The 20573-nt window shown below is 52.6% G+C and overlaps 1 protein-coding gene across 5 annotated transcripts; it reads right to left on the bottom strand.

Annotated features, from left to right (window-relative positions):
* Positions 1-3326: 3326 nt before the first annotated feature.
* ETV4 (ets variant 4) lies at positions 3327-18513 on the bottom strand. Of its 5 annotated transcripts, XM_006897861.1 has the most exons (13): positions 18067-18142; positions 17764-17872; positions 17517-17610; positions 17246-17293; positions 10556-10609; positions 8647-8773; positions 7846-8007; positions 7324-7592; positions 5279-5353; positions 5073-5141; positions 4704-4876; positions 4223-4324; positions 3408-3772 (listed from the first exon to the last, which is right to left on the bottom strand). In XM_006897861.1, exons 2-13 carry the CDS (start codon positions 17821-17823, stop codon positions 3548-3550), a joined length of 1458 nt encoding a protein of 485 aa, XP_006897923.1. In that variant the 5' UTR covers positions 17824-17872; positions 18067-18142; the 3' UTR covers positions 3408-3547. The 5 variants fall into 5 exon arrangements, with proteins under 5 accessions (XP_006897925.1, XP_006897927.1, XP_006897923.1 ...); XM_006897863.1 differs by lacking the exons at positions 17764-17872; positions 18067-18142 and adding an exon at positions 18385-18513 and having other exon boundaries at positions 3327-3772; XM_006897862.1 differs by lacking the exon at positions 18067-18142 and having other exon boundaries at positions 3548-3772; positions 8647-8770; positions 17764-17823.
* Between the last annotated feature and the right edge of the window lie 2060 nt (positions 18514-20573).

Genomic DNA, 20573 nt, shown 5'->3' with positions numbered 1-20573 from the left:
GAAATATTTATTTTTCTTAAAGAAACAAAAATGACTTTCTGTGGCTGTTTCTTTGAGCTGAAAGGTTAGGATATTGGCCTGGGCTCAGGGTGAGGGAGATTTAGTATCTGTGACTCTGGTACACATGCTGGAAAGTCTCCCAAAACCAGAGCTCCTGGCTTCTCTGGTTTCTGACGTGACACCCAGCGGGCACCTCCATTTTTATTTCAGCACTGGTGCTGGCCCCTGCCGACTGACGCTCGCTGTGATTAACCACATCCACTCCACGGAGCACTTCGTCTGGGCCTGAGTGGTTACAGATGTTGCTTGTAGAGCACAGGTTCTGCCCTCCACCCCTGCCCCTCTCCCCTTCCCCACGCTCACAATGGGCATTGTGTCCCATTTCCTCTTGAAACATGCAAAGTGATGGCGGAGCTTTTATTTATTCCCCAACTGCCCCTGTAGTCCTCAGTGGATTTCAACAAAGGAGTTTTATGGGCAGAGCTTCCCCTCCCATCCTAAACCTAAAATCCACATAACACCTCTCGGGCCGGTCTTGCTGCCCGCATCTGAGCTTTGGTCTCCTCTCTCCTGGAACATCTGGAGAGAATGCACATGTTCACGCCCCCCTCAGCTCCTGGGGAGACTCTTGACCAGAAGAAGCATTGAGAGGGCTGCCCGCACCTGGGAAGGTCCCTGAGTTTGGGCACATCCCCTTAAGGCACTGCCCGCTCCACCCTCCCCTCTCCTCACTACTGAATTCTGGAATGACATTAAGACCCTAAGAGCCTTTGCAGTGTTCTGTAAGACAATGTAGGCCGTCACTGCACAGCAAATAAAACCACCCTGAAAATAACAACCCAAGGAGAAGCTGACAGAGGATATAGGCCGGAAGGCTGCTGACTGCCGAGCCCTGCCCTTAATCAGCTGAGTGAGCGCCTGTGTCCGAGCGTGCTGGCCCTCCCAGCAATCAAAGACTTACGGGTAGCCTAATTCTAGCCGAAGTCTCCCTAGTTCAGCAGTGAACTGAGTGAGGCAGCCTGTGTGACCACTGATGGTGTGGGTACAACTGGAATCGCTCGCTCCTCTGATGATTTGGGGTTTACACTAAAGTTGAGAAGGGATGTGATAGACCAAGTGGGAGAGGCAGCAGGACTGGGCATCTTGGTGTAGTAAGAGGACAGAAAGAAGGACCCCAGTCCTGTGGGTATTCCTTGAACGTCCTTCAGGACTTGGCATCAGCTCTGCTGTTGACAGTGTGGAACCGTTAGTATTGTCTGTCAGAAATAGGAAAGCTGAGCCTGCACAGGGGCAGAGGAGGACTTGGCCAGGCCGTCCCGCCAGCACTGGCATCTTCATGCCATTGAAGCACTTTGTTAGCCCCAACCCTGCAGGATCCTGAGCTCCGGAGTTCCCTGCCCTTCCCGAGTGCTGAGTCTATGCTTGTTTATGGGACTGTGTGGAAAGTTCCCTGCGGGCCTGCACAGCTAAGACATCAACTAAAGGAAGCAGTGTCAAGGCAATGAACGAGCCCACCACAGGCTCTGAGACACGTACTGAGCCCAGCCCTGGCCATGAGCAAGTCCCACCTCACAGCTCTCTGTTGGAACCCTCTGACAGTGCTCCACATGACACAGCTCCAGCAATCCACCAGGAAACCACCGGGTTGGCACGAGGGACCGTCAAAACATGACCGTGCCCCAGGCCAACTTGATGCTTCTGCTCTCCCTGCACCAAGAAAGTCCGGCCTTACCTTGCATTACGTATTTTTCTAAAAATACAAAAACACAACATCTCTTTTAAAATGGTTTTTGTGTTTCTTCTTCTAAGTTGTAAATTGATGTATTTTCAGCAGCCCTTCGCATGAGGGCTGGCTGCCTCCTGAGCGGCTCGGGCATGAACTCAGCCTCCGCCTAGCTTGGTTCTGGTTTAGCCCCTTTGATTACTCGAGTCCACTTCTCTTCCCCAAACCAAACTCTCTAGTGACTCAGAGTGACCCTGCACCGAGGTGTTTTTTTTTTTTGTTGTTGTTTTTCAAAATCTAACAATTTTTATTAATAACATAAAATAAAATGTATATGAATGCTTGAATGAAAACCAATTTTTTTTTTGCACCGAGTTTTAAGGCAGCTGTAAATCTTTTTCCTGTGGAGCAGCTGGTGGATTTGAACAGCCGACCTTTCAGTTAGCAGTGAAATACCTAACCACACCACCAGGATTCTTTCACCTCGCTCCAAGAGGCTGCCCATTCTGCCCCTCTTCCCCTCAGCTTCTCTTCCCAGCCAGTCTACTGGCAGATCCCGTTACCACCTCCTTAGGCCTTCCTGTTCCCCACCAACTCCCAGGGCTCCTGTGCTCCCAGATGTGGTCGCATATTCCCCCCCAGTCCTTCCCAAGAAGGTAGTCCCCTTTCTCCCCTGCCAGAACGTGGGGTCTGCTCTGATCTCCCACACCCTCTTGTTTGGGTATTTTTCTCCTGCAGCACCCACCCCTCCAGACCCAGTAAAGACAACACTTCATATAAGCTCTGCCCCAACGCCACTGAGGACCATAAACTGGCAGACACCGACTGTTGGGGTGTATGTTGCTCCCATGTGGTCAGGGAGCAAGTGTGAAGAAGCATGTTTGTGTTTAACTCGGGCTGAGACCCTGCTTGTTTGCCAGTGTGAACCCCCAACATAAGCCTTGAGCTCAGAGGGCCCCTCTCTGCCAGGGCTGGGAGGTGGCTATAGAAGGCGGCCCAGGGCCCCAGGGCAGAGTACAAAGTACACTTTGTCGATTATTTCTGGATCCTCACATGATGATCTTGAGATTGTCAAAGGGGCAGGTATGGCTGGACCCATTTTTGAAAGAAGTCATTGGGTAAGTATCGAGGCTTGAGGCCTGGGCACACAATGCCAGAGTTCTTTCTCCCTCAAGGCCTCTCTCCCATAACAGCAAAGAACAATGAAATTTAACAGGAGAAGCAGGGGGCCTTTATTCAGGTCGACGCGGTGGATTCCAGGCTGAGGCTGAGAGCTCCTTGGAGCAGGGACCCAGCCTCTACCCAGTACCCCTTTCACCACCCCATTTTGTTTTCTCTAGCCTCCCCCTGCCTCTGGGGACACAGCACCAAAAACTGACAACTGGAACCCTCCAGGGCCACAGCTGGGTGGTTTATGGGGTCCAAGGGTCTCCCTACTTAGGGAAATTGGGAAGTTCTATGCGCCACTCCCCAGCCAGAATAAGCTGGGGGAGCCTCCTCTGTTCCCAGGACAGAAGATGCTCTTATTCTCTGTAGTGGAGGAAGAGGAGTAAGGCTTGGGCCTCAAAGCAAGGCGCTGAAGAGGCCAAGCTGAACTCCCCACGGGCAGAGGGGAACCCCCAGGGGGGTGTCTGAGATTTCCTCCTCTAGACATGGCCTTTCTCCACAATCCTCTCTCGATCCTTGACTGGTGAGCAGCTCAGAGATCAGCCGACGGGACAGTGGGTTCTGTCCCAGAGACATCTGTAGGTTGAGGGATGGTTTCCCCAACCCCACGTGTACACAGGGCAGCACCCTCTAGCGCCAGGGGCCAAGCTGCTGGGGCTAGTAAGAGTAGCCACCTTTGGGGCCAAAGGGCTGGGCAGGGCCAGTCAGCTCAGGGAGGTAGGCGGGGCTCTCATCCAAGTGGGACAAGGGGACTGTGTCCTCCTCACTGACTGGCCGCTCAAACTCGGCCTTGAGAGCTGGACGCTGATTGTCCGGGAAGGCCAGAGAGAAGAGGGCCTCAGGTTCGCACACAAACTTGTACACATAACGCTCACCGGCCACCTGTGAAAGAGGTAAAGGCTCAGCCTAGGTGTTCTCTCATCCCCACCCCCCCCAAGTATTGTTAGTTGCCATCAAGTCAAGTATGAGTCACGTCTACTCTATGAATAACAGACTTGAATCCTGTCCTATCGTGTGGCATCTTCATCTCTGATACACTTGAATCCATGAGAATATAGCTCTTCTGTCCAGGTGGAAGATTCCCTCGCTGGTTCCAAGAGCCAACCCTCTTCATAGTTCTGTTCGGGGACCTCTGACCTCAATCCCTCATGCTCTGGTCCTTTTTTGCCTTTTTGGGGGGTCAAGGGAACTCTGGGGTTGGTCACAATTCCTCATCCCCTCAGACCAGTTCACTATTTACTCCTACAAACTAGCTGAGAGATGTTCTCCTCCCCGCACCCTCTCCACCAGCACCTTCTCCCACCCCGTTGGCCCTGGACACTCAGCCCTGACCTTCTGCATGATGCCTTTCTCATAATAATATCGTAGCGAGCGGCTCAGCTTGTCATAATTCATGGCTGGCCGGTTCTTCTGGATGCCCCAGAGCCTGGCGACCTGAGGATGGAAGACAGAGTTTGGGTTGTGAGGCGAGGAGATTGTCCATCTTTCTTCCTTGAAGAGGCTGATGGATTTGAACCACTAGACAAGGATGGGCTTTGGGTTAGTAGTACCACTCAATGGACCAGGCTACCAGAGCTCAATGCTAGCTTAATAGAGGAAAAACGAAGGTTGATCAGAAACAGCACTTGATCTTGGTGCAAAATATTATCATAGTCTTGTAACTAGGCATCAGCCTACCAGACCAACACGGGGCAAGAATTCACACGGACAGAAGTCACGTGCCATCATTGCCCACGTTCGCCCCTCGCCAGGCCCGGGTGGTCTCCTCTCATCCAGCTATTGGTGAGGAGAGGCAGGGCCATAGGACTCCCACCTCCTCAGGCTCAATTAGCTTGAACTCCATTCCCCTGCCGGTCCAGGCAATGAAGTGGGCGTTTGTTGGGTCATCCAGTAGGGCCACCAGAAACTGCCACAGCTGCAAGGCGCCCCGGCGCTGGTAAGGGGGCCCCTCTCGGAATGCACCAATCCCTTCCTGCTTGATGTCTCCTGGGGAACACAGGAAATAGGAGCTGTGGGCCCTGGGCCTTCCGGAAACCATCTATCGATCCCTTCTTCCTGCTGGGAACCCCTTCTCCATCTGTAGGTCTTTGCCCATGTGCCTCTTCTAATGATGAAATGTAATTTCTAGGGGGACAGAGAGGGCAAAGATGAGACCCTGACCCTCCCAGGCTCCATCTCTGACCTTCAAATTTCTCAGGGACGACACAGACATCATCTGGGAATGGTCGCAGAGGTTTCTCATAGCCGTAGCCTTGGGGAGGAAGTTGGCGGTGGTCACTCAGATCTGGGTGACTGACAAGAGACCTAGAGTCCAGAAGGACATCTCCTGCCCAGCAGACCTCCCTCCCTCATCTCGTTGGGCTTGACAGGGAAAAGGGGGTGCCTTACCCATGACCCCATCACTTGCAGAGGGCCCAGAGAAGCCCTCTGTGTGAAGGTACATTGACGCACACCCAGGGACATCTAGTGAGGTAAGAGAAGCCAAGTTATAGATGGCTGGTCACACAGCCCGTGCGAGTTCTTCCTGTCAGTCTGTGTCCCCAAGACTTCTCTTTCCCCAGCTGCCTGCCCACCACTAAATCCCAGGGGAAGTTCACCCCGAGGGAACGGAGGCTTGAGTCCCCTGGGCAGAGGGCAGGGGTGGCAGCAGCTGGGGCTGGCAAAGCTGTCCCACCAGGCCCGGCATGCCAGGGAACAGCTGTTTCCTGAGTGCAGGGGGAGGAAGGGCGTGAGGGATGAACCTCCGGGGAAGGGTTCGGTGTCCCATGCCTGAGACTCCCTCAGAATGGACAAGCGTCCGGTCAGCAGGTCAGGTTCCAAGCATGTATGTGAGTGTGTGTATGTGTGAGAGAGTCAGACTAAGAGCAAGCACCTGCACGCTTCGGAGGAAGAGAGTGGGCACCAGGCTGCGTTTTTTAGGTCTGACAGCAGAGCGCATTCCACCCCATAGACTTGAAACCTCCCTCCACCTCCTCCCAGAGGCTGCAGTGTGAGCCCTCCCCCCTCCACTCCCACCTATGAATGAGACGCTGAAACCTGACACCTCCAGGGAAGAGGGAGGGTGGGCTCATTCATGCCTCCATTTTGTGAATGGAATTCCTGACTCCATTCAGAGGAAGCGGAGGGGGAGGGACTGGAGTTCAAGGGCATGTAACTCGATCCCTTCGGGTCTACAGCCTTTGAAGGTCAGTGGCAAGAGCGTCTCCCTCCCTCCCTCGCTCGGCATCTCGCTGCCAGCCTGGCAGTTTTGTGGGCTTGAGGTGAGGAGAGGGGCACCCTTCCTAGTTTTTTCGATTTAGAGGTTTGCTGTCCATCCCTTCCCTGCTTCCCGCAGCCCCCCTAAAACCTGTGGGTACCAGGAAAAGGGAGATTTTCAAACTCCAGCCAACTCAGAACCTACTCTGACCTTTGGGTTTATATTCTGAATGAAGATTTTTAGACAAATTCAGGTTAAGTGTCCGTAACCCTGAAGCCAGGATTTTTGAAGAAAGAATATCTTTATGCTTGGGGCTTTGAAAGCAGAGCTATTTAAGAACATGGCTGAGGCCACTCTTCCTCCTTGAAAGGAGGGAGGTCCATCCCTTTGGGATGTAACTTTCTAATAAATCTACTTTTTATTTTTAAAGAACATGGCTGAGTGTGACTGCCTCCCGCTGACAGTCAGGGGAACTAGCATTTAAAGTAGTCCCTTTCTCCAGCCTGCCACCCACCCATCCTTTGGTCCCCAGCTCTGGCCAAAGGACACTCACTCATATACCAGATCACCCACCAACCCAGAGGCGCAGACAGGAGGTGGAAACCACCTATTAATCCTGCATTCCTAGCAGGAACTTGGAGCCTGGCTGGCTTCACACACACATTTCTTTTCATCAAACCTTTCTGTATTTTTAAGCTTCTGTGGGGAAAGGGACCAAGAACACATCCTATTCATCTTTGTATCTACCAGTTCCTGATGGCCCAGGCTCCGGCACAGCACTTTGGTCTCAGTAGATAATTGCTGTTGTTGTTGATTGCTGGGGAGTCGAGCACGACTCATAGCAACCCGATGAACAAAAGGCCTGAAGCCTTTCTGTAACTATGGACATAGCCTCAAATGCCTGTTAAAGACAAACCAATGCTTTCACTTTCCTCTAAGTCAGGGGCTACCTGAGGGCCAGTCTTTATATCCACTGGGGTTTGTGTTTTTTTTTTTCCCTCTCTTTTCTTCTCTGAGTAAAATTTGGAGGATTGAAAATTGATAATTCAGGTGACTCAATGAGAGAGTGAGTGGATGGGCTGGATGTAACCTACGGTTACTAATTGGATAGGAGGGTAAAACCTTGTGGACAGACATTCTGCTTCAATGGAAGTAGTCACTGGATCACATGACACCCCTACCAAGGCTACCCCCCACAAAATACCCCCCCACCTCCCCTCCCTGGAGAGTCTCTTACCTGAGTCATAGGCGAAGTCCATCTGCTCCTGTTTGATCACCACCCCCGCCCCTGGGTACCTGTGCCCATTGACCCCACCGGGGCCCACTGCTGGCTGGCCCGCCTGTTCGTACAGGGGGTCATGGTATTCCTGCTTGAAGCTCTGCTGGGGGTAGGGCAGGCAGGGCTCCGACAGCTGGTGCTGGTAGGAGGTGGGGAGGGGTTCCCGGCCCCCACCCTGAGAGGAGGTGAAGGAGTGACATATGTCTGAGGACTGCTGGAAGATGGAGCTGGATGTGGATGGATGGAGACAGAAGGAAAGAGAAACTCGAATGAGCCCCTCCTCCCTTTTGCCACTTCCAGAGCTTGCATTGTGGGCTCTGGAGGGGCAGTATGTGGGGAGGGGAGGGGTGGTGGGTGGAGGGTGGCCAGGATCCTTCCTCTTCTCCCACCCCCATATCTGTGGGCAGGTGGACAGCACCCATCCAGGAACTGAGGCCACCTGGGGAGATCTGGGCCCATAGGTGCATAAAGTGTCCTTACCTGTGCTCCCCGAGGTACCCATGGCCGGCAGGGTGGGGCTGGGAGGTGGCTGAGGACCTTAGGAAACTCTGTTCTGCCCGGGGAAAGGGCTGCAGGGGCGGCTGTCCAGGGGCACCAGGGGCGGGAGACTTGATGGCAATTTGTCTGGAGGGATCATAGGCACTGGAGTCGGGGCGGGAGGGAGATATGGTGAGGGGACACAGAAGTTGGTCAAGCATCTTTGAGCCTTCTGTCCACAGGGGAAGGGGAGTCCCAGGGACCCCAGGAGAAGGAGTAGAAAAGATTGGGAAAAGAGCAAGCAGGGTAAGCCACAAACTCCACCCTAAGTGGACAATTTTTCCTTCCATCAGTACAGAAACTGGGCTTTCTCTTGACAACACCTTTCTCCAGTCCAGAGGGACGGGATGAGGGCAGGACGACAGGCCCACCAGAGTGGTGGCAATAGACTCTGCCCTGGCCTTCCCCACACCCCTGCTGTGTGGTCCACCTAGACTACTCACAGGAAGCCCTCAGCTGGGTGGCTCCCTCTGACAGCACGCACGCACACACTCATAGCTACTAAGCCACAGCGGGCCCTCCAGCAGGTTTACAGAGGCTATAAATTGCACTATCAGAGACTCCTCATCTTTCCTCCTTGGAGCAGCTAGTGGATTCGAGCTGACTGCCTTTGAGTTTGAGAGCACAACTCCCTATTCACTAAGGTCACCAGGAAACCCTCTTGTTTTCCTCCAAGCACTTAGCCGCTGTTAAAGCACAGGGGTTCCTCCCACCCTCCTAGCCCCAGGGCCCCGGTGGGCTCACCTGGAGTAAAGGCACTGCTCGCCATGGTGGTAGGGGAGTGGCGGCTTCCTGCTGCAGGACAGGGCCGGGTCTGTGCGGGGACTCTGGGGCTCCTTCTTGATCCTGGTGGTGGGACTGTGGAAAGCTACTGTGATGGAGGTGGGAGCGAGGGTGGCAGAACAAGGTCAGAGAGTCCCAGAACAGGCAGGCAGGGATGCCCAGCACTTCTGCTCTTTGAGGATCAGCTGGGTGACTGGCCCAGCTTAGTCCCTCTCTGTGGGTCTCGGTTTTCTAAGACCTATCCCAGTTGCCATTGAAATGACTCCAAGTCAAGATGACTCTAATGCATGTCAGAGCAGAACTGCACTCCACGGGGTTTTCAATGGGTTAATGTTTGGCAGTCAATCTCCAAGGCTTTCTTCTAGGGTGACTCTAGGTGGACTCAAACCTGCAACCTTTCAGTTAGCAGCTGGGTGAATATACTAACCATTCATCCCACCTAGGAACTCCCTAATGTCTGCAGTCACACTTGTGAAAAGAGCCTGGCTATTTACCTTCAAATTAGCTTTCTATAACAGCCTAATGTTCAATGTTAACCAAAAAAACTGTCTAGAATCACAAGAGTCCACAATTAAGGTTGCATAGTGGAATGTACTTGGGGCGGCGGGAGGGGTGTGGGAGGAGTGTGTCCCAGGGAGGGAGTGTTTCTTTTTCTTTTGAAAGAGAGGAGTGATGGGGAGGAGGAGGGCTGGTTGGGGAGAGAAGTGCAGCAATGAATGAATGGAAATCCAAAATCTCTGTAAATGCTCATTAAAATTATTTAAAAAAAAACACCCCAAAACTGTCTAGAGTCCAGTTTTCAGTGTGTAATATAATCCTAAACCCTAGAAAGCTTTGCCTTATAAGTGACACCGCTAACCTGAGACCTGTGGCTTTCCAGAGGGCCCTGGAAAATTCCAAAAGAGGGAAATATTTTCTTGTTTGGGGCTTTAAAGGATCTTTCTTTTTCTGGTTAAGGCTGGCTATTCGCCCACTTGAATGTCAGCTGAATAGCATTATACACATGCGCCTAATTATCTGTGAAGAACATTAGCTTTTCCCGTAGCCCCTGCTGGGCCCTCCATGTCCAGCCATCAGGCTGAGCAGCCAGAAGTTGGTTCTCAGCTGGTTGAGTGCTGTCTGCGAGGATGCCATCCCTGCTTCATCGCCCTGGTGAAGGCATCCGAGGGCAGAGCACTTTACATTAAAGCAGGGTTTCTTAACAGTGGCACTGTTGACATTTGGGCCAGAATATTTTTTTCTTGTGGGAGGCTGTCTTAAGCGTTGTAGGGTATTTTTAGCAGCACCCTTGGCCTCTACTCAATTAGAGGCTAGTAGCAGCACCCTCCCACCCTGAGTTGTGACAATCAAGAAGGTTATAGACATTGTCATGTGTCTCCTGAGGGGCAAAATGGCCCCTACTTGCCCGAAAGCAACGGAACATTGGAAGAGGTCACACAGCCAGGGTGGGGCAAGCCTGGGATTTGAACCAAGGTCTTCAGTCACCTAGTTGCTACCTTGGTCTCTGAGTCCAAATGAAGAAGGGGGAGCCCTGCCCTTTGACCTTTCTTTTTTTAAAAATTTTTTAATTTTTTTATTTTTTATTTTTGTGTGAGTGCACCGTCAAATCAGATCTGACTGGTACAGGAGGGGATTGTCCCTCCTTCCCCGGCAAAGCATCTGGTAGATTCGAACCGTGGGCCTCTGGGATTGTAGTTGCAGCTCCTTGCCACTAGGTCACCAGAGCTCTCCTGACCTCTTTCTTTAGGAGAGAACAAACTGATCTCGGTGATTCTCTAGCCCTGGTACTCATTTCCTGCTCCCACTCCCACTCTCCTAAACCCTCTCCCCGCCCTGCCCCTCCCCCCCCACCCCCAAGCCCTCGACTCACAGTTTTCGGAATGGAAATCAGGAACGAACTGTTCATCACTGTCTGGTACCTGAGCTGCAGAGAAAAGTCAGAGGTGAGTCTGGGTTTGGGGCGCCTGGAGTTGGCCCACAGAGAAACACTATTATCACAGATTAGCATCAGCACCCCAGCCCCAAAGGGGACAACAGTGGAAAGGCATCTCCACTCTGGGTCCTAACACCTACCATCTCTAGGCCCCCCTGAGACCCCGGTGAGAAGGCACAGGGTGTTCACATATTCCCAGAACTTGTCAAAGCAGATTCCAGAGTCTTTTCCTAGATGGCTTTGTCTTTATTTCCTCCCTTCAGAACTTCCCACTTTTCTCCAAATGCACAGCAGTCACTTTCTAGGAGGGCAGGAGTTCCAAGGAAGGATTCTCCAAATGGGCAGGTTCTAAATCTGGGCTGGGCCCAGGGACGTGCATTTTAGACAGCTTCCCAAGGGGAATTTGATTGAGATGCACAGGAGCTGGGAGAGGGCGGGTATGGATAGGAACAGAGTGGAGAGGAAGGCTGAAAAGAGGAAGACTGTGGGAGAAGAGAACTCAGCAAGAAGCTGGGGACACAAAGAGGTCACAGAGCCTCTCTTCCCTTTGATGTGCAGCTTGGGGAGGAGAGGCTTTCTAAGCCTGGAGGCCTGAAGGGCACTCTCAGGGTGCCAAGATGGGTGGAGCTGGCCATGAGGATTAGGCTGGAAGACTGAAATAGAATAAGAGCTCATCCAGGGCCCCCAGCCCAGGCATCCCCAGTCGGATTTCTAATTCTTACCTGGGCTCTACAAGTTGGGTTTCTCAGGTGAGTACCTAGCCTAGAACCTCCCTCAACTTGCCCTTTTTTTGGTCCTTGTCTCAAGAATAAATAGACTGCAGCAGGAGAGAGGAAAAGGAATCTATAAGAAGTTCTTCCGTCGAGGAAGACAGGGGCTTTTTGGTGGCACAAAGTCTGGCGGTTCAGGGAGGTGAGGTGGTCTGCTCCCCTGAAGACTTATGCCTTGGCAACTATGGAGCAAGGCCCCTCCTGTTCTATTATGCCTTCTGGTCAGAACGGACTCGGTAATAGTGGGTTTGGGCCTTCCCAGTTAGTTCAGGAAAAGAGTGGCTCTAAGATGAGGCCTTGGAGCCTGGATCCCAAGGAGTCCAGACTTTGGTTCCCAGGAGACTGCTATCAGAGTGGTCAATGAGGAAACTGACAGATAAATCACCCGCATGGCTGAAGAACACCTCTGCATATAAATAACTATATAAATAACTCCACGTTAATCTCTACCATGTCCACTTTAGGCCAGGCCACCACGGTGTCTTACTTGGATCCCAGCCACAGCCTTTTATTGGAACTTCCTACTTCCACTCTCCCCTCTACATAGCTGTCAAAGTGATCTTTTAAAAACAGCAATCAAATCACTTCCCTCTCTCACTTACAGCACTCTGGTGGCCACCTGCTGCATCTAGAATGAAATCTAGACTCTCCTTTGGCCTGCAGGACCTCACATGATCTGGCCTGACTCACCCACCTCTCCATCCTCCCCTGTTCCTCTTCAGGCTCCTTCCTGTCCTCAACACGCCTCCTTGCCTTTGCTGTCCATCTTCCCAAGACCTTTACTTGGTGTTTTGTGATTTTTTTTTTTTGGCCACTAAGGTCTCAAGCTCAGATACCTTCTCTGGCTCCTTTCTGGCTCTCTGTCCCATTGTTTTGTTCCTCCCCTAAACGTCTTAACTTATTAACATATAACATATCTTATTAACACCACTTGTTCATGGGAAGCAAGCTCCTGAGGGCAAGGGTTACCTGCCTTACTCCTCTTAGATTTCTTAGCGCTTGGAACAGGAACAGGGTTGATACAAGATGCATTCATTATTTGTTAACTATGAGAATAACATTATAATCACCTTTAACCATCAGCCTCACAAAAGCCAGAATGTGGTGGGCCTGGGAACTAGAAAAATTCCTTAACCAACCCAATCCTTCCCTAATTGTAGATTTCTTTCTCTCTACACACTAGATAACATGAGAGGCAAGTTCTCTCTGGGAAAAGCACATATACTTACAGCAGACACTGGAGGGTGGAGTAAGTTCTTGGTAGGAAGGTTCTTTACTAATGTATTTTAAATACAGGTTTATAAAGAACTGAGAGCCTCTGGCTGGTACGGAGGGTGAACAGGCTCAGCTGCTAACAGCAAGATTCAAGCCTCCTTTGCAGAAAGGACTCACGATCAGCGTGTAGCAATCAGCCATCAAGAACCCTAGAAGCACAGGTCTTCTCCGCCCGAATGCAGTCACCCTCGGCTTGGGTTGACTCGATGACCACCGATCTGGGACAGTTTACTTTTTTGATACAGTGACGAGGGTCAGGGAGTTTAAGAGCTAAGAACCCTCAGCAGCTAAAGAACTCATGAAAAGTAAGCATAAAAAAAAAATCCAGACTACTCCAATAAATTAGTAAACGTTTAATCCTAGCCTCCTGGCAAAACCAAACTGAAACCCACCATGAGCACATATCTTTTTAGGAGCCCAAATAAGGCACACACCGTTCTGATTAAAGAATCCAGCTGCTTGGGTATACAAGGCCTGGGCTCATCCCTTTTATGCCCTCTGTTCCAACAAGTAGATGGCACCCCTAAAGAGGTGGCAGTGGTGGGGAAAGGGGTGATAGAAACACAGTGAGCAGCCCTTTTCTCCCTGCTACCTAGGTAAGTCGTGTCCCAAGGGCAGAGAAGACTCAGAACCTCAGGGAGGCTGACGCACTCTGGGTCCCCTCCTGGGACCTCATTAACTGCCAGTTTCCACTGAGGTAATGGGCTGGGGGCAGCTCCTGCTGGCGTCACCACCCAGTTCATATGACATAAAAAAAAAAAACAACACACCACCACCAAGAGCAGAGGGCCTTAAAGGTCGACCCACCTCTTCTCCCTGCTCAGATCTGCAAAGTTGACCAGAACCTCTATGCCCAAAAGTGTCCAGAAGAAGCCACCCCCAGCTCACCAATCATATCCCAAGTGGTGACACCATCCTCTTTCTAGAGCTGGGGAGAAATCAGTAGAGGCAAAATAGGCTGTGGCATGACCCCAGGCCCTACTCAGCCCCTCCCCAAAACACCAGACCTCCCCCAAGGAGCAGGCCGGCCAGGGCCTCAGCTGCTCGGAGACTGCCAACAACCATGGAAATAGGACCAGGAGCACCGTGCATTCCTGAAGAGCAGCAGCATTTTTAATTACCATGTTTGGTCTGGATCGTACACCACTCTATTTATTTGTTGACTTGGCTGAGCTTTGCGTGCTGGAGCCAGAGTTCCAGGGTCTATCCCCAGCTCCATACGAAGGGGAGGCTGATCTGCTTGGAGAGGAGGCAGATGAGTAAGGAGGGGTGGGGTATGACGAATGGCAGCCAGCACAATGCCGAGATAAAGACAGCAAGAGAGTCAGTCAGTTCCAGGGAACATTCCTTAAACAGGTGGGTCAGTAGAAGAACAGGAGGGGCTTAGAAGCCTCCCAAATCAGACTCCAGAACTGGTGTACCCAAACAGCCGAGCAGCTGAGCCCACTACAGACTAACCAGCGATGCCAGATACTCCCCATTATCTCTTCTCCTTCTTGGGGCCCAGTTACTAAGAAGGGGGCTTCTCAAGGTATCCCTAAGTGGAGGGAGTGGGGGAGGCGTTCTTGGAAGCTTCTACTCCATTGTGTCACCACGCCTTGTCTCTCATCTTTACCCCTGCCCCCATCCTGGCAGCCTCTGTACTGGAAGGAACCAGTTTTCTACCTATGGAAGGAGACATTTGTCCCCAGGAGCATTCTGGAAAGGGAGGAGACAGAAAAATAGAGAAGGAGGCATTGTAGCTAGAAAAGAGGAGGGGAAGGGATTAACCCCATCTTTCCCTACAGACAAGCTGTGCCCGGACCCTAATTCCCTTGTTCTATTGGCGGAAATGCGACAGCACAGGAGAAACACACCCTTGATGTCCCCCCTTTGTACACAGTCTCCTTTTGGACCCGCAAATATGGTAAAGATGAAGATGGAGGAGGGTTTGGGACCAGTGGTTCTCAGGGAGCACCGACCCATCCCTTGGAAAATCGGATCCCAGACATGGAGTATTCTCTTCCTAGAAAAATGCACGTATCCAGGTGCAACGGGGCACACCCAACAGTCAACCCATGTGCTAGCAGAGGTTCTCAAGGGTCCCTGCAACCCATCCACTCACCCAGTCCCTGGGAATCCAGATAGCAGGTTACAGAACTCAGCCTCACACAAAGCATGTACCTAGCCCAGAGTCAATGTCTTTTCCTATCAAATGCACCACAAAGTCATTTTCCTGAGGGTTCCCAAGGGCTCCTGAGAAGCCCAAAGAGAAACCCTTAACCCAAATCAGCACATTGGTGACCACCATAAGCAGTGGCTTTCACGGGCTCAGCCTGCCTGAGCCTGGGTTTGCCTGCAGCAACCTCATCTTTCTCCAGCATCTGAGCAGACCCTCAGACACCCCAAAACCAGACACTTCAAAACCGAGCCTCACTTCACGCCCTTTTGTCTAGGAAAACCCCAACGTCAAAGATGTCTGTCTGAGTTGCAACTACCAAGCTCCACACCAATGACCCATAATGGATCGGCCTCAAACACCCAACCGCACCCACATCTCTCGCCCCAGCTGGAGCAGCATCTGTACTCTTTATGGCATCGCCCACACTATAAGGACCCACGGCTTCTCTCCAAATTGGGGCAACAGGGAGAAACCAAGCTGCGGACGGGAGGTTGGGCTGCGGCCCCTATTCAACCTGATTTGCCCCACCATTGGCAAATGTCCAAAGGATCTATAGACCCTCCCTACCACCCCAAAGCTCCCCCTGGGCTGCAGGGGTCACTGACCTGGTGGGAAGAGGCAGGAGAGGAGGCTGGGGTGGTTCTGGGATGGTGCAGGGGGACATGGCCCCGGCAGCTGCATCTGTCTCCGCAGAGAGAGCGAGAAGGAGCGAGTGGCCTCAGCATCCCCCCTCAGGCCTGGCCATCCATCGCCAGCTGGGAACCTGAGCAGCTCCCTCAGAAGGAAGGAGAGGGAACCAAGGAGATCCCAGCCCCCCCTCCGCCTGGTTATCCCCACCTCCACCTCCCCACCCACTGGACTGAAATGTACAGGACTCCTAGGGCAGCAGAATGTAACACACACAAACGTCCCCACTGCCACGCTGACATATGAAGACACAGACACTCTTCAGACCCCTACCTCCAAGGGGTGGGGCTTCCAAGGTAGAAAGAAGAGAACTTGCCCCTCCCATCCCAAACCCTAAACAAATGAACCAGCAGCTACCACAATGCCAACCTCAGAGCCCCCTCAGCTCCCAGCCCTGTGGAGAGTGCAGGAACCTGCAGCTGACGCAGTCCTGTGAGCCAGACAGAAATCAGGAAGGGAAGTCTTTGAGGGACATGGAAACTGACACCTCGGAGGAGTTCTTAGCTCCAGCCCAGCTCCGGAACCTCAGGAGTGAGCTGGGTGGGCAGGGCTAGACACTACCCTCCCGCAACACAGAGTGAGGAGCAGGGCTGGCACCCCACGTCCCTCCTGCAGGTCAGCCATTAATGCTCCATCTACAAACACCATCTTCAGTACCCTCTTTAATGCTAAAGAGCCGTTCTTTCCACATATTTTTAGGGATGCTGACAGTGAATAAGACAGACTTGAATCACACCCCAAAGATCTACCTGTTCCTTCTACCTCAACCTCCTACAGAGGGTTTGAAGGAGGAACTGGACTTGAACTTAAAGACATCTCCAAAGAGAGCTCCCCAGGTAAAGGAATGGAAAGAGTGTAAGGGACAGGAAAGGAGTTCCTCAGGCTTTTGTTTCTTGGTTTTTCATGTGTTAAAAGAAAGAGATACTAACATGAGAGTGGTCATGTTTTCCTCCCAGACTATCTGAGCCACCATTTCACCTCCCTCTGCAACCCCAGAGCAACACGATCAAGCCTCACCAATAAACAACAAAGAATCCAACCAGCAGACCACCAGGACACACTTTCCGGCCTTGACCAGGCCCTGTCAGCTCCTAGTCTGCAGAAAGGGTACTGGCCCCGGTTGAAGGTATTCCGAAGGATGAGAGAAGCATAGTTACCACTAGAACTGCAATCAAGACTATCTGGGGAGCAAGCCTGAGGTCTCTTAGTCAAAGTGCAGCATAAAAGAATTATTTAAATTTTTGTTGTTCTTTTAGTTCTGGCAGTAAATTTTTCCATTCCAGAGGATGGGAAAGAAGTCAGCCAATTTATGGTGGCAATCAAGGTTTTGGCAACTCCTGAAGATAGGTTACAAATTAATTACTCCCTCTCCCCATCTTTTGTGTACACCCCCCCCCCCAGCCATCTCCCCAACACAAACCGGCTGCCAAACAAACTTTGCAAATGAAAATTTCAACCAGGAAAATGGGCTTGGGGCCAAGTTCCATTCAAATAAGCAAATACCCCACACAATGGTTTGATTCATCCGTAGGCCTAGTTACACAAGCCTGGCTCAGGGCAGAGAAAATAAATATCAATATAAGTGTCTGCTCTGGGTGCTGAGGAGACTGGAGAAGTAGAAGAGAGGAGACCCCCTTGGATTGGAAAGGAAGAGAGGAAGTGGGCTAGGCTGCATCGCCAGAGCCTCCGAGCCTCCTATGCCTCAAGTATAGAAAAGGTCGCAAAACTACTCACCTTCAGAGAGCCACGTCTCCTGGAAGTGACTTAAATCCTGGAAGAGATCTGAGGGGTGAATAATGGAATTGGAGGTGAGGTGGAGGGGATGGAGTGCGAGGGAGCCCGAACGAGCCCGGCGACCCCCCGTGGAGCTAGGGGCAGAGAAGAAAGACCAGGATCTCCAGGACCGCGGGTCTTTTAGGGAATTGGGCGAGGACTCCAGGATCGGCCCCCTGGTGTGTGCGTATGGTGGTTGGAGGACTGCGGTTGGCTTGTCCCATTTTTTTACCTTCGGAGTCGGGGGGCGGCAGAGAGCTGGGGTCCATGAGCTTCCCCTGCGGGACCATCAGCACTTCACGCAGGCTCCCATTTCCGGGCGATTTCTGCGAGGAGGGGGAGAATGCCCCCGAGTCACCCAGAGGCCGTCGGCCTCGGGGCGGGGCTGGGGTCCCCGGGTGACCCAGGGGCCGGGCCGTCGGGGTCCCGCGGGGCCGTGGGCGGGGGCGGGACGGGCGTGGAGGCCGCGCGGCGCTCACGCTGCAGAAGGTGTAGGGCACTTGCTGGTCCAAGTATCCGCCTTTCATCCTCCGCTCCATCCGGCCGCTCCCTCCGGCCGCGGCCCGGGCCCCGCGCGGGGGCAGAGACCTGAGGGGAGGGGGTGGGCTGCGTTCGCACACCGTCCCGGAGGGAGGGCTGCGGGCGGGAGAGCGGGCGGGGGCGGGGAGGGGCCGTCCTCGGGTGCAGGGCGAAACTTCGAGGACTCACTCTGGCCCTGGAGAGGTTTCCGCGCCCCCAGCCGGCCACCGCTACCAGTCCCCTCTCTCCAAACAAGGTCCCACCTGCTCTGGGAGCCGGGCGCGCCTTCCTGCAGCGTCCTGCAGCCCCGCTCTGCCCTACTCGGTTACATAAGACGTGAGTGAGTGTGTGTGTGTGTGTGTGTGTGTGTGTGTGTGAAGATGTGTGTGCGCGCGCGTAGAGCGGCCCAGGCGCGCACCATCCGCACGCCCCAAGTCGGGCGCCCCCTCCATCCCTAACCTCAGCGGCTGCCAACCCCAGCCCTGGGATCTGCGTGGGCGGGGGCAGGGAGAGGGCGGCGAGTGTGGCAGGAGAGGAGGGGGTCGCAGATACGTGCCCTCCCTTCCCCCCCACAGCTTCACCTGGGGCTCGGCGGTCGGTGCTGGAGCCGAGGGGACCCCCCGAGCACGCCCCGGACCACTCGGAGGGCCACGGGGCTTAGGCCAGAGCGAGGCAGCCCGGCCGGGTCCCCGCGCACCAGCGAGTTTTCCGGGCGCCGCAGACAGTTGTGAGCCCGGGGGAGCCGCTGATTGGTGCATTTTCTGGGCCCGGGACGCGGCCCCCCCACCCCCGCCGTTCCCTTTGTTTCATTGACTTTTGTGAATGAAACCCCAGGGTCGGCACGCCCGCCAATCAGAAACCTCTCTCTGCCGAGGCGGGGGGCGGAGTTTCCCAGTCAGTGAGGCCAATCGGAAGGCAGGGGCTGGCTCCCAGTTTCATTCAAGCTCCGGCTTCCATTCATAAAAAAATAAACTTCTCGCGGCCTGAGTTCATTCATGAAGAGCTTTGAGGCAAGCCGAGGACCCCGCCGCTTCTCTGTAGGACTGGGCTGGCGATCGGCCCTGGATCTGAGGCGTGGCAACCGCCTGCGGCTGGAGTCTTTGCAAGTCTCGGTACATCTGTGTGTACGTGGCAGTGTGAACACGTCTGTGTGCGCGCCCTGGGGCAGACGTGCAGATTTGTGTGCCCAGAGAAACAATAAAAACAAGCATTTATGAAGCACTGTTTCCTCGTGCTCATTCTGTCCTCGTAATTCGACAAAGGGAATCTGTATACATTTTGCAGAGATTCAAAAGGAAGGCTCGGAAGGGTGCAGCGACTTGCCTACCGTCACTGAACTAGTTAACATAGCAGAGATTTACAGCTCCAAATTCCCACGCTGTACAATCCTCCGAGGCCACATGAACAGAGGTTTGGGACGACACTTGATACACAGTCGGCACTCAGTAAATGCATGTTGGCACAGAATTCAAGCTTTTCCTCAAGGGTCCGTGTGCTGCCGAGCTGTTTTGTGACCCACTTTCCACCGATTGCTGCAGAAACCAGAGGTCCTAGAATGAGAGATTTCTGCAAATGCAGCTCTTCAGCCATTGCTCCTCTTATCCTGAGATCAAGATTAGTGAGCTGAAGCCCTGAGGGATCTGCTGACTTGGGAGCAGGAGGATTTCGTTTTGTTTTGTTTTGGCCAAGAAGCTGATCACAGCCTCTGCTGTCGCATTCACTCATCTCTTCATTCAATAAACATGTACTGTGCCAGATGCAGTGGTGGGTGCCAAGCAGGCAGCTGTAACTGAGACAGATGTCTGGTGGGAGCGAGGCTATGTGGGCTGTGCACACCCAACTCTAACCTCCAGGCTTTTTCGCGAGAAAATTCTCTAGATCTGAGGTCTCCTTTGGAAGCTCTGGTGACCTAGTGGTAAGAAATTGCTGCAATCCCAAAGGTGTGTGGTTCAAATTCACTAGCTGTTCTGTAGGAGAAATATGGACAATCTCTTCCAGTGTGATTTGCTCTCTCTGAAAGCCAGGTCAGCTATGGGATGGTTCTGAATCCACGGTACTTACTTACCTAAGATCTCCTTTGAGGAGAGTCTGTTTTCACTTCCTGGCTCTTTATGATGCTCACTGGGCCTGGCTAAACCCCAGGCCAGCAGGTATGTCTTTCATTGGTAACAAGCTACCCGGCATGCGTTAAGATGGTTGAAGGAAAATGCAATATACACAATAAACGGTGATAAAACCCAAAAATTTCATTTCATTAAACACCCTCGCTTTACAGATGAGGCCGTGGAGGTTCAGAGGAAATGACCCAGCCAAGGTTTTTCATCTAGTCAAGTACAGACTTAAGGCTGGAACTAGGCTAGAACATCAAACTTCTGGTTACCAGTTTAGGCCTCATTGCACAGTATCATTTTTCTGAAATGATAATATATTTTCCTCTCTGCTGAAATGTTCTTTAAGGCTCCTGTCCATGGTCCTTCTCTCCCTGAAAGCCTTCCAGCATAGCCTAAAACGGTCCAGCAAGGCCTTCAGAGCCAGCCTTCGAGCCTGTATCTATAGTGAGTATGTCTTTCATTCCATTGTTCCTATGAATGGAGAGGTCTCAAAGGTCTATGAGGGGTGAGAGAGTCTTATTTGCCTCCACAAAGCTCTCCACCTAAACCCAGTCTGCTTCATGCTTATGAGGGTTCCAAGACATGCTGTTCAGTGAGGAGATACAATAAAGACCAAACTAAATTTGCTTAGCAGAAACCCTGTCCAAATAGGGGAGGCA

Source organism: Elephantulus edwardii, unplaced genomic scaffold (assembly GCF_000299155.1).
Source record: "Elephantulus edwardii isolate Elephantulus edwardi_28Jun2011 unplaced genomic scaffold, EleEdw1.0 scaffold00216, whole genome shotgun sequence".
Taxonomy (NCBI): domain Eukaryota; kingdom Metazoa; phylum Chordata; class Mammalia; order Macroscelidea; family Macroscelididae; genus Elephantulus; species Elephantulus edwardii.
Note: the sequence above shows the minus strand (reverse complement) of the source record. Positions and strands in the feature narration are given on the sequence as shown.

Bases quoted from the DNA above. Each gene is read 5' to 3' on its own strand.
- ETV4 (XM_006897861.1), bottom strand. From the start codon at position 17,823: ATGGAGCGGAGGATGAAAGGCGGATACTTGGACCAGCAAGTGCCCTAC. The intron at 5,354-7,323 runs GTAAGAGACTCT...TTACCTCACTAG, and splicing joins GGACTTCGCCTATGACTCAG to ATGTCCCTGGGTGTGCGTCA. The intron at 4,325-4,703 runs GTGGGAGTCCTA...TTCCATCCTCAG, and splicing joins AGCTAATTGAGCCTGAGGAG to GTCGCCAGGCTCTGGGGCAT.